General features: G+C 39.5%; 1 protein-coding gene across 1 annotated transcript in view; it reads left to right on the forward strand.

Annotated features, from left to right (window-relative positions):
• HECW1 (HECT, C2 and WW domain containing E3 ubiquitin protein ligase 1) overlaps nucleotides 1-13790 on the forward strand; it is a 395944-nt gene that overhangs the window by 237438 nt on the left and 144716 nt on the right. Inside the window, exon 7 of the mRNA XM_075062598.1 lies at nucleotides 6682-6851. Within this exon, the coding sequence (XP_074918699.1) occupies nucleotides 6682-6851 (170 nt within the window). The remainder of the gene's footprint in view (nucleotides 1-6681; nucleotides 6852-13790) is intronic.

Consider the following 13790-nt stretch of genomic DNA (forward strand, 5'->3'; position numbering starts at 1 on the left):
TCTGTTATTGCCTACACAGACTATCATATTATGTACCCAATGGACAAAAGTTATCACTGCCAATTAAGAATTCAATTGACTATGAATTTTTTCGACTATTTTTTTTAAAAAGTATCCAGAGGAGAGAAGAGCATGATTTCCCTCTCTCCCCTATTACCATTTCCCCTGCCTGCTACCTAAGCTTTTCACCTTTGCTACCCTCTCCTCTCCCCACAGTATCTTACTGATTCCTTCTCCTCCTTTTACTTACCTGCTTTTCCTGCATGTGTTTAATCTCTGATAAACTATTGGCAGTTTCATCCATGCTTTGGGATCATGCATTCTCCAGAATTGTTTGTATAACTGCTAGGGTGATCCCTTTAAAGAGTCATGGCAATTGAGAGCTGGATACTGGGGCAGTTCTGGGCCATGCCAATTCCCATTGCCTTGCTCAGCAATCCTCCTCAGAGCTGGAATTTTCTTTTCCACAAATAGCTTTGTAATTTCCTGAGAGAGAATGACTCCAAGGGGTGGAGAAATGTAGTCCCTATGGAGAGCTTTAATGAATTATAGATTTATAGTACAAACTGTTTCATTGACCCTGCCATGCTTGTGCAGAATCTTTGAAGTGGTGTTTACTAGTTTATAATTTCCTATTTTAAATGAATTGAAAGTATATAGAAAGTAGAAAGACTCTGCTTGTTCTCTTTCTCTACCTGATTCCCTCCTGATTCCCCCTGCCATTTTCCCATGTCTTGGACTGATATTTTCAAATTGATGATGTGCATAATCTCTGTTATAGAAAAGTATAATTTATGAATAACCATAAACTGGCATATGGTATATTAATGTAACTTCTAATGGGTTGAATAAGTTTTTTTTTTTAAAAAAGCATAGATGAGTTATTGTTAACTTTATTTCTCCAGACTCCCAACAAATGCATAAGAACATAAGAATGGCCATACTGGGTCAGACCAGTGGTTTATCTAGTTCACTATCCTGTCTTCCAACAGTGGCCATTGTCAGGAGTTTCAGAGGGATTGAACAGAACAGACAATCATTGAGTGACCCATCATCTGCTGTCTACTCCCAGCTTCTGGCAGTCAGAGGCTAGGAACAACCAGAGCATGAGGTTGTATCCCTGACTATCTTGGCTAATAGCCATTGATGGGCCTATCCTCCACGAATTTATCTAGTTCTTTTTTGAACCCTACTGTAGTTCTGGCCTTCACAACATCCCCTGGCCATGAATTCCACAGGTTAATTGTGTGTTGTGTGAAGTACATCCTTTTGTTTGTTTTAAACCTGCTGCCTATTAATTTTATTGGATGACCCCAGGTCTTGTGTTATGTGAAGAAGTAAATAACACTTCCTTATTTACTTTCTCCACACCAGTCTCGATTTTATTGACCTCTGTCATATCCCCTTTTAGTTGTCTCTTTTCCAAGCTGAAAAGTCACAATTTTTTTTTAAATTTCTACTTGTACGGAAGCTATTCCATACCCTTAATCATTTTTGTTGCCCTTTTCTGTTACTTTTCCAGTTCTAAATATCTCTTTTGAGATGGGGTTAGCTTGTTTTACTGCTGCTTCAAACTGAACAGATATTTTCAAAGAACTATCTTCAGTTACTTCAACATTTCTTTCTTGAGTGGCAACAGCTAATTTAGAACCCATTATTTTGTATGTATAGTTGGGATCATGTTTTCCAATAGGCATTACTTTGCATTTATCAACATTGAATTTCATCTGCCATTTTGTTGCCCAGTCACCCAGTTTTGTGACTCTTCCCAGTCAGCTTTGGACTTAACAATCGAGTAGTTTTTATCACCTGTATATTTTGCAACCTCACTGTTTACCATTTTTTCCAGATCATTCATGAATATATTGAACAGCACTGGTCCCAGTACAGATCCATGAGAGATCACTATTTATCTCTCTTCTTTCTGAAAACTGGCCATTCATTCCTACCCTTTGTTTCCTATCTTTCAACCAGTTACTGATCCATGCAAGGACCTCTCCTCTTATCCCATACCTGCTTGCTTTGCTTAATAGCCTTTGGTGAAGGACCTTATCAAAAGCTTTCTGAAAGTCCAAATACACAGTATGCACTGAATCACCCTTGTCCACATGTTTGTTGAAGAATTCTGAAAGACTGATGGGGCACGATTTCCCTTTGGAAAAGCAGTGTTGACTCTTTCTCAACAAATCACATTCCTCTATGTGTCTCATTATTCTGTTCATTATAGTTTCAACCAATTGGCCTGATACTGAAGTTAGGCCTGTAACTGCCAAATGCGTTATAAAACTGCAGTGTACTATGGTATAAATGTAAGCCTTCTGTAATTCATTGATTTAACCAAAACATTAGACCCAGTTATTCCTAAACCATCACTTAATATTCAGTGAGAATAATTTCAGAACCATTTTGATTAAAGGGAAATATTTCCATTTTGGAAAGCATAATGGATTCGGATACTATGCTTCTATGGCTATGATAGAAAGGACCACCATAGTGCTAACACACTAGTACAAACTTGCTTGAGTTTTTTGATTGTTTCCTGAGCCTTTTATAGGAAAGTTGTGTATGTTCCACTGAAAATAAAATAGGAATCTTTCAGGTATCTATCAGTGCCCAGATGATTTTCTGCAGATCTTCCCTATTGTATTTTTTGATGACTGTAAGAACTTTGTGGGGAGATGTGATAATAATGTTGGAATATCAGTCCCTTAAGCAGCTGATTGTGCAACCTTTATTTTCATGAATATCAAATGGAAGTCATGGGGACTACAGGCATAAGGATTATCTATTTATCAAGGTTGTGATATGGCTCCAATCATTAAGCACCTACATGAGTGAGGACTGCAGGATCAGGCCCTGACACAGTTATGAAGACTGCTCAGGACTATAAATAGAGAGGATCAGGGAAACAATTTTTTCTGCCCATCATACATGTTACATAAGTCTTATATAAGAAGCAAAAAAGTGCTCAGATTGATGTGCTGTCAGATCAAAGGTAGGGTCTGGTCCTCAAATTATTAAGGTGCCTTCATTCTATCTTGTGTCAGTCACTGCTTCTCTCACAGACAGGGCCGGTGCAAGGATGTTTTGCACCCTAGGCAAAAATTCCACCTTGCACCCCCCCCGAATCCCCCCCCGCCCTGAGGTGCCTCCCCGCCGCAGCTCCCTCCCTTGCTCTGAGGCATTCCCCCTAGACCCAGCTCACCCCTGCTCTGTGCATGAGCACGAGCACCCCGTCACTGCTTCACTTCTCCTGCCCCTCAGGCTTGCAGCGCCTAAGCTGATTGGTGCCGCAAGCCTGAGGGGCAGGAGAAGTGAAGCAGCCACGGCGTGCTCAGGGAGGAGGAAAGGCAGGGGTGAGCTGGGGTGGAGAGTTCCCCTGCATACCACCACCACCCCGCCCCTTACTTGCTGCAGGAGGCCCTCCCCACGCTCCCCCTGCCTAAATGCCGGCAGCAACCGAAGATCCAGCCACCGCAGTCGCTGCCAAAGAAGGTGATGCCCCCCAAATCCCAGCACCCTAGGCGACCACCTAGGTCGCCTAAATGGTTGCACCGGCCCTGCTCACAGACTTAGTTGTATTCACTGTATCATTCCTCCATGCTTCCATTAACCTAGTGCAGGGTTCATATAATAGTAAGGAAAAAGAACTCTTCAAAATTGTAGGACTGATTCTCCATTCCATTCCACTGCTCTTGTGGTGGTTTGAAGCCATGAATTTTAGTGCAGTTACACCATTATAAAACTGGTATACCAGAGGAAGAACCAGGCCTGTATTTGGTGAGAGTTAAAATATAGTTAACCTAATAATTGGAACTTTCACAGCAAGGAGAGAAATTACATCACACACACAAAGACAAGGTGCAGTTGTTCACCGCGCCCAACCCCAGGCCTACAACCCCTCTGTGACCTTTGCATGGAATGTTGGGGCCACTAGTGCCATGTAAACACAGACCCGATGACACTCTCTCTGATTATTGCAACCTCCCAACATTGACACAAGTGCCTCTTCCCCACTGTAAAAGGTTTATAAGTGCTCCCTGTTTAATGCTGACTCAGGGAAGCATGGAGTACCACAGAACAACTTCTTTTTTCATGTTGAAATAGCAACATTTACAAGTTGATTGATAGGCCTGAAATCCATTAGAAGGCTTCAGGCAATGCAGAGTGCAACTTTGCTATACATCCTGAGAATATAAAGATTGGGCACTGATTCGCAATGAACTCAATGGTTTGGAGGCCTCTGTGTTGAATCCATTTGCACATCAAGTGCACACATCTTCCACGTACTGCCCTAATACAGTTGATCGTCCAGTATCTTAGGCAGAGTAGGAAACTAGGTGGTTCAGTGATGAGATCATCTATGATATGCTTGGTAAACATCAGGATCTGCCCACAGAATCTGCCAGGTGTCCTGGGTTGAAGTTGGATGACAGACTTGCTTCTCCAGCTGCCCAGAATGGTTGGCAGGACTTAAGGCAAGTGTGACACAGGTGAACAAAGTTGTCATGGAGCAGGAGCTGTTGTTCAGTGAGAGCTTTCTTGTACTCGCACGTCATAGTCACCTCTTGAGTGTAGCCAAGCCCTTTGTGTTCATTCGCAAAGCATTCCATTAGGAGTTCCAATCCATCCAGCATATCCTCTTATTAACACAATTACACCATTGTTAATGGGTTTTAATTGTCTCATCTAACCTATTGGCTCAGCTGACTCATCAGGTTTCTGTTAAAGTACTAAAACTGTGTGATAATGAACATATGTCAGATTATGACTTTTAAACAATCCTCAAAGAGAAATGATACTTAAAAAATATTTAGAAAGAGTCTCCAAAATTGGTTGACTTTATCTTCCCTATTGTTTTACATCTCTTTAAGACAGTGAAAGAAAGAAAGAAGCAAAACTGCTATTTATTGCCTTTGTTTCAATATGAAATAGAGTTTTAAATGAAAAAGGATGAAACTTTACACAAATAGCAGTTGAAATAAAGAATCACACACTGAAGTCATTACAAGCAAGTGGTTTCATGTTCCAAAGGAGTCTAGAAATGCATGTGGAAAAAGAATTTCAACGGGTACAGGCACTAGCTACTAAGGAGTCCTGAACTAATGAGATACAAAACAATCTACAGGTATTTCACAGGCTTCAAAAAGACAAGCAATAATGGGCTATGTGGCCTTCTTCAGGACCTTCTGGGTAAATTTGAAGAGGCACTTGGGGATTCCATCTGCATGACTCACAGTACAGCCCCTGGGAGTTGTGTAGCTAAAAATCCTGCTCTACGCTTTGAAATGGTAGGCATTTACTTTCCTAGGTTTGCTTAGAAGAAGCGAACCAGTACAAAGCAACAGACTTATTTAAAGTGGAAAAAAAAAGCTCCCATTAAGCAGCAATAGTTTAAAAACCATATGGTATCATACAGCCAAAACTTCCAAGCTCAGTTGGCTAAGTGGGTGCCTGAAGCCATAGTTAGATGAATGTTAGATTTAGGAACCAAACTTTAGGCACTTGTGTTTGAAAATTTGGACTGTATTATATACTATACAAAAATAAAAAAACAATGTGTTGAATAATAAAATATTGCAATAAAATTAATGTTGAACAATGATGCTTTTATTGTAAAAAAAAACAAAAAAAACAATAAAACATTATATTCTAACATACAGGATTCAAATGAGTTCCAGCTTATCCTTACAGAGAGCATCAAAAATATTTAGAAGGAATATTTCATATAAGGAATATTGTGCATTTCACCGACTGCAGCTTAACTGAATGTATCAAATAGAATTAAGTGAATCTTAACAAATTTAGCTTCTCCTTTTGCCTGTGGAGTATCTTTGAGCAGACCATGATTTTCCTGAATTTGTTCATGAGTCAAATTAAGAATTTTTTTTCCCCTCGATCAGTTGATCATGAGTGTTTGAAATTAAACTTGGTTGTGATTGGTTAGATAATTCACATGGTATTAAATCTGTTCCAAGGTTAGATGAATACACAAGCGATTTAAGTGTGAGTATTTCCATGTGCAAATCTAAAATTCAGTTCCCGCAAATTCTAAAGGATGAAACGGAGGTGTTTTCAGCAGAAGCTTGCCATCCATCAATTACTCAACTCTCTCTGCAGAAAGCACACCCAAAAGGAATGTGATCTTGACTAAGGATGGTTCTTTTTAAAATGTAAATAAATATGCACAGAACACTTTTTGAGAGAGAATTTATTGGGAACCTTTTACAAAAGGAAAATGAATTCACAAAAGGTGACATTTTGGCCTCACTGAAGTCAATTAAGAGTTTTACTTCAGTGGGGTCAGGATTTCACCCAAAGAATTTAAGTGACTTGCCCTTAACCACACAAAGTCTTGGACAAAGAAGGGAATTAGAACTCTTTTATTTGGACTCCCATTCTTGTGCCTTAACTACAAACTAATTTTTACTTTCTCCATAGATGGGAGGATTAGTGCTTGTACTTCAATTTTAAAGTACTTCATAAATCCTAGGTGTTATTGAAATTATTTGTTATGGTTTGGTTTTATATTACAATGCAAACAATGTAGAAGTAATGTAGTAGAATTTTTCATGTTCCTCCTTTACTTTTTAATTTGTCATTAATTCCCCATGTAGTTCTGCGCTTTCCAGTGCACTAATTGGAATGTGATTGCTAATCGGAATATTCACCTTTTTGCAGATTTCCAGGCTTTGGGTCTGAAGAAAGGAATGTTCTTCAACCCAGATCCATACCTGAAGATTTCCATTCAGCCTGGAAAGCACAGCATCTTCCCAGCGCTTCCTCACCATGGACAGGAGAAGAGATCCAAGATCACATGTAATACTGTGAACCCTATCTGGCAAGGAGAGGTAGGTAGCTGAGTATCTCTCATTGTCTAGACTGCTCTATTCTTTTTTAGCCGTTTGTTTATAACATTTTCTCAGAACCTGGAAATAAGCCTGATGATGATGATATCTCAATCAACAGTATGTTTTAAAAAAACAAACAAACAAACAGAAACTGCTCTAGCTTCTTGTTTGTTACCAATCAGAGTTTTATTTTTTAAATGTAAAAGACTTTAAATCAGTCAACTTGATCAAATGTATTTTAACTACTGTTAGTGCTCAATAGAAAAATACATACCTATAAATTTTCTCGGTAACCCCCTTTTCAGCCTGAGTCAAACAGCTTGCTCTATTGTCTCATTTTGTTCTAAAGTTAACTTACAGTTTGGTACAATTACAGGACTGCATACAGTTTCACCTTCACTTATTTTCACTTTTTCATAGACAGAAATATATTTTACCCATACATGTCCAGTGTATTTGAATATCTGTTTATTTGTTTTCTACATTAGATTTTTGCTAACTTAAGCGCTTGCTATTTATTTGTTTAGTCCAATACCAAAATACTTATTCCCTAGTTAATGATTCTTGACCCAATCATTTCTAGCAGGCTAGCATTTTTCTTGACATGACTTCGAAAGAATCATGGGGAATTCTGGCTCAGAAGCATTCCATAAGACTTATAAAAAAATATCTGGCCTGTAGGTCAACCTGGTTAAAGTTGTGATTTAACTGATTGTTCTTGTTCCGTGACAATCCTAAATTTATTAATGCCAAAGACCTAATTTTCTGTGAAGATGAATGTTAGATAAATACTTTCCATACATATTGTATTTTAAGGCCATTATTTTAAAAAATCATTATTGAACATAGGCATCACCCAGCATTGAAAAATATAATTGGCTGTTTTTGAAAACTGCTGTTAGACTGATTGAAGTCTTGTAGTTATAAAAATAGAGAGAGAACATTGTGTGAGGTGCTACAGATACAGCATGCAATCAAAAAAGGATGTGTGTGGTTGAAAAATGTCAGTGGTAATGTAAATTAGAGGCAGATTTGCCCATCACCTGGAAGAAATACTCTGAAGTCAGCTGCACCTGCTTGAATGGATTCAGTAGGCCCCAGTGAGAACTTAGGGCATTTCACTGTTGCCAGCTGCTTTTAAAGTACACCTGAAACAGCAGCATATAGCACCTCTGTCGTAAACTAAGATTTACCAGTGTTCCCTATTGGGCCAATTAGTTCCATTTCAGAACAATGGTAAAAAACCCAAAACAAATAAATAGATCAAATTAAATATAAACTGAAAAATAGTTTTGGGCTAATCTGTGTTGAACCCTATGCCAAAGGAGGGAGTGGGGGAAAGATCCAAAGAACAGTGACTGCACGCTTATGAACAGGAGATGGGTAGCAGTAGGGAGCACAAGGACTATGTGAGTGTAGCCGTGCTACCAGTACGTGGTACCCCAGAGGAGTGGACAGGGACATGGCCCGAATCTTTTATTTGGTATTAACTAGTGCAGCTGGCAACACTTGCAGTGGAGGCACATGCTATCCCTGTGCAAAGAGTGATGAAGGGGTTGTATTCATGGAGACTGAGTGGGATTTTCTGACGCATTCAGTACAAACCTAACTCTGCTCCCACCCAAGTCAATACCGTTAAATATGATTTATTTTCACTTTTAGGCCCCTGTGCATTACCAGAGCAGTATAAAATGGCTTTAGTGTAAATGAAACTCAGGCCCTCTGAGACGGGCTGCTGCTCTGACAGTTAGTCAGCACTCCCTCCAGTCATGCCGGGATGTCAGAGTTTGTTCAGTGACATTCCATTTCAGACAGTTTTGGAGTGATGGAGGAAAAACAATGAGATGGTATAATTGGGGCTTGAACGAAAAAAAAAAAAAAAAAAAGGCAGCGTGGCTTCAAACTTCTTCACTCAACCCCATAGTTCTCTTGATGGCATGAGAGCCTCCAGGCTCTCATCTTTAGTACTGTTAGCCTGCATGACTAAGAAATTCTAAGCAATTGTGGTGTCTGTCAGCATACTCCATTCCTGCCTTCTCTGCAGCCAATATGAAGCGCTTCCCCACCATGGACAGGCTTGAAGATATTTAGCTGCCACAGACCAGTAATACATTCTCTGTTCTCCAGGCACTAGTGACCTGAAATCTTCATCCACTTGTCCATGTCACTTTCCACTGACTATAAGTTATTGGGCCTGATTCTCCGTTGCTTTTCACTTTCTGTAAGGAGAGCTGGAAATGCTATCAAACCAGAATGGCAGCATTTTATACCGACTCTGTGTGCATTTTTCACTGGTATACATAACTACATAAGCAAAAAATCAGGCCTACGGTATGTAAAAATCAGGTGTGGGTTTTTTCTCCATGAAAATATATTAGGTCCTGAATTCATTTTAAATTGATTGGTTTTTATAAGGTGCACTGTCATTGTGTAACTGCTTTGTGTAAATAGCAACCAGATGTTCCTTTTCCTTAATTGAATTACAAGTCTAATTGTGGATATTTGCTTACCTCACCTGAAAATTCAGGGATGGGGGTTGAGTGAAGGGAAGAGGACTGTGCAGACTGGGGTCTTAAGTCTGCTCTGTTATGCCTGGCCAAATTCATAACTACCCAAGAGCAGAAATTAGCTCAAATTTTGTAGGTGCTATCCACCATAGTAAAGTGATGGAGACTGTGAGGAAATGATTCATTCACTGCCTTGCATTCATGTACCCTAATGTTCCCTGGATATATACTATGTTGTTCCATATATTTAACCAGTACACTTAGATTTCATACAGTATAGCACCTTCCGTACTTGTATCCCAGAGCACTGTGCTCAGTGACAAATTAAATACTGGGCATGTAATTCACCACAGTTATAGCCAGCTGCAACTCTGTGAACTTGAGAAAGATTGCAACCACTGTGAATTTGGCCTTGGTACTATGCTGCTTCACTAAGAAAATTTGATAGACATTTTGTGATCATCATTAGCTCACACACAAACTGGTATTTCAACATGTGTTCCTGGCTCTAGCCAGGTGGACAGTGTTACCTTTTAGACAATATTCATGGGATCTTCAGCTTTCATCTGAACAACCACTAGGGAAAGGCAGAAAGGACCATGGTTTAATTTATTTTGCAAAAGTTGCACCCCTAATGATGCAGCAATCTTTCTGGTCCCCTATACATATACTGTCAGCTTTAGCTTTGAGTCCACGTTCTAGTGTGAAATTTTTTCCCAGTAGCTTCTAGCTTAGAAATAAGAATGCTACAGGCAGAGATATACTTACAGCTCTGTGTCTGGTTAATGTGAGAGCTATAGCACAGGACACAGGAATGGGAGTCTGGAGATTAAAAGAGAAATGGATAAATTCATGGAGGTTAAGTCCATTAATGGCTATTAGCCAGAATGGGTAAGAAATGGTATCCCTAGCCTCTGTTTGTCAGAGGATGGAGATGGATGGCAGGAGAGAAATCACTTGATCACTGCCTGTTAGGTTCACTCCCTCTGGGGCACCTGGCATTGGCCACTGTCGGTAGACAGATACTGGGCTAGATGGACCTTTGGTCTGACCTGGTACGGCATTTCTTATGTTCTTATTATATGGGTTATATTCCCAATTTTCCTTTTGTGCTGACTTTGGATAACCTTTCTGGGTCTCAGTTTAACCATCTGTATTATAATATTCTGATAACATTGACACATCCCAGTCAAGACACGAGCTCCATTGTGATTCACGCTGTATAAACATAGAGACAGTCCCTGCCTGAACAGTTTACAGTCTAAATGACAGGACAGGCAAATGGTGATATGAGAAAGAAAATAGTGTTACCTCACTTTATAGATGGAAAATTGAGGCACAGAGAAATTCATGCCAATATTTTCAAAAGCAGCTAATGATTTTAGGAAGCTTAAATTTGGGGTGATCAGCATGAGACATCATAAAGGGCCTTGATTTTTCAGAGGATATTGCTCAGAACTTTGTGGAAATTAGGCGCTTCTAAGGTATCTGCCTTTAAACACCCCAAAATTGAGGCACCTGAAATCACTGGCCTCAGTGAAAAGCTTGGCTTAAGTGATTTGCCCCAGGTCACACGGAAACATGTAATCAGGTCAGAAATTGAACACAGATTGGCTAAACTCCAGTGTAGTGCCTTAACCACAAACTTATTGTTCCTTTTTAACAATGGGCAAAATCATATTTACCTATCTTTGTAAAATGCTTTAAGGTCTGCATCTGAAAAGTGGCAAAAATGATTATATCTAGTGTGCTGGTGCTTAAGTGTCTCAAAAAATGTGTCACTTTTTAGGAAGTTACTCCTATCAGCCTTATATAAGAGAAATTCCCATAGTCTACTCTGTTGAAAACAGAATAGCTGTGTCACATTTAATGAGTACAGGAAATATGATGTGTTTTCTGGAATAAAGGGTGCAGTTAGGAGTTCTCTATTTAGTCTAGATTTTATGTATCTGCCACTTAATGAGCAAGTCTAAATGTAACATGGAGAGACATCATGTGTTAAATTTGTGAGAGCTTTTGGTTCCTAAAGTAATAAATGAATGGATAACATTCCCACATGGAATTTTCCATCTGTCTCAAAAGTAATATTGAGATTTGTTATTCCATATTTCATTCAAGAACTATTCAACTCAAGTTACAGATAGATAGGAGTTAGAAACTTCCTAAATTGATCTGTTTTGCAGTGCTTTATATAAGAGGGCACAAGCGAATGGAAATTTCTTATTAAAATATGAGAGTAATATGCAGCATTTTGACACCTGCAGTAGAGCTCTGAGTGAAGTCAAAGAGTTTTCACACATGAGGTTGTTCACTGAGGCATCCTACGACCAAGGTGACATCTCTTGTCACAGCTGAAAAGCAGATTTGTGATTTGTGTCTTTACATGTTCTCAGAGGCATAACGTGAAATGCTGCTACTACAGTATTTTGCACACAGGATTATGGAAATGATGGTCAATTATTAGCGGTAAATATGCCCAATGGCCTGTGATGAGATGTTAGATGGGATGGGATCTCAGTTACTACAGAGAATTCTTTCCTAGGTGTCTGGCTGGTGAATCTTGCCCACATGCTCAGGGTTTTCCTGATCACTGTATTTGGGGTCGGGAAGGAATTTTCTTCCTGAGCAAATTGGCAGAGGCCCTGGGGGGGTTTCGCCTTCCTCTGCAGCGTGGGGCATGAGTCACTTGCTGGAGGATTCTCTGCACCTTGAAGTATTTATACCATGATTTGAGGACTTCAATAGACATAGGTTATGATACAGGAGTGGGTGGGTAACATTCTGTGGCCTGCGTTGTGCAGGAGGTCAGACTAGACGATCGTAATGGTCCCTTCTGACCTTAAAGTCTGATTCTATGATTGCAACAATGCAAATATATTGGTAATAGAATGCTGGAAAAAAATCTTATATCTGTATTGTCATATGTAAATAACCATATTAATTCCCACTTTATTGGTATTCATATTTAAAAACTATCCATCTCTCCCTGCTTCTCAACAAAGATTTAATAGCTATAATAGCAGAGACTGTCATGATTTGTCATATTTGCACCTGCTGAGGATCTGGCTCTTTGTATACTGTGCTATCTTGTTAACATTGTGAAGTCATTGGCCCCAAACTCTTTTCCCCCTCCTTTTTCTCTCAGCTCCCCTTTCAGGCAAAGAGGTGTCAGTCGCAAGGGTGTAGCAAACATCCTTGCTGACAGGGCTGAGACAAATTTATCCCTAGTATAAGGCATGAGGTCAAAGCCCTGTTTTTCTCAAAAGTCTTTATGAACGCCAAACACTATTATATTTGAAATCTTGGAGATTTTTTAAAGTGTTTGGTTAAGACAGGAAATTGCCTTTAGGCTTAGTCAGTCATAAGTGTTGGTTTCACTGTATGTTATATTTAATCCTTGGGACATCAAAGGCTTGATTCTGATCTAACACCTGGTTCACACCATTGATTTCAATTGGCTTAAACTGGTATATAATCAGAATCAGGTCCCATGTAAGGTCCTGTACATGTCCCAAGCATGAAGCTACCTGGTAGTCTGCGGAGTTACATGACACTAATGGTTAAGTGGTTCTATCACACTAACTGTATGTAAAATGCAAAGCAAGCCTGTGGGGGAAAAACTTGAAAATTGGTCTAAAACCAACAAGATGCAATTTAATAAAAAGACAACTGTAAAGTATTACAAGTAGGACAGAAAAAAATCAAATGCACAACAATAAAACAGGAAATAACTAGCTAGGCACCAGTACTGTTGAAAAGAGTCTGAAGGTTACCGAAGTTATAAATCCATAGTACTCCCACATCTTGAATACTGTGTGCAGGTGTGGTTGCCCCATCTCAGAAAAGATATATTGGAATTCGAAAAGGTTCAGAAAAGGGCAACAAAAATTATTAGGGGTATGGAACAGCTGCCATATGAGGAGAGATTAATAAAACTGGGACTTTTCAGCTTGGAAAAGAGATGACTAAGGGGGGATATGATAGAGGTCTATAAAATCATGACTGGTGTGGAGAAAGTAAATATACAAGTGTTATTTATTTCTTCTCATAACATAAGAACTAGGGATCACCAAATGAAGTTAATAGGCAGGAGATTTAAAACAAAAAAAAGGAAATGTTTCTTCGCACAGCGCACAATCAACCTGTGGAATTCTTTGCCAGAGGATGATGTGAACACCAAAACTATAACAGGTTTCAAAAAAGAACTAGAAAAATTCCTAGAGGATAGGTCCATCAATGGCTATTAGATAGGATAGGCAGGGATGGTGTCCCTAGCCTGTGTTTCCTAGAAGCTGGGAATGGGCAGCAGGGGATGGATCACTTGATGATTACCTGTTCTGTTCATTCCCTCTAGGCACCTGTCACTGGCCGCTGTTAGAAGACAAGATACTGGGCTAGATGGACTTTTGGTCTGACCCAGTTTGGCCGTTCT

This window comes from Chelonoidis abingdonii, chromosome 2, assembly GCF_003597395.2.
Source record: "Chelonoidis abingdonii isolate Lonesome George chromosome 2, CheloAbing_2.0, whole genome shotgun sequence".
Taxonomy (NCBI): Eukaryota; Metazoa; Chordata; order Testudines; family Testudinidae; genus Chelonoidis; species Chelonoidis abingdonii.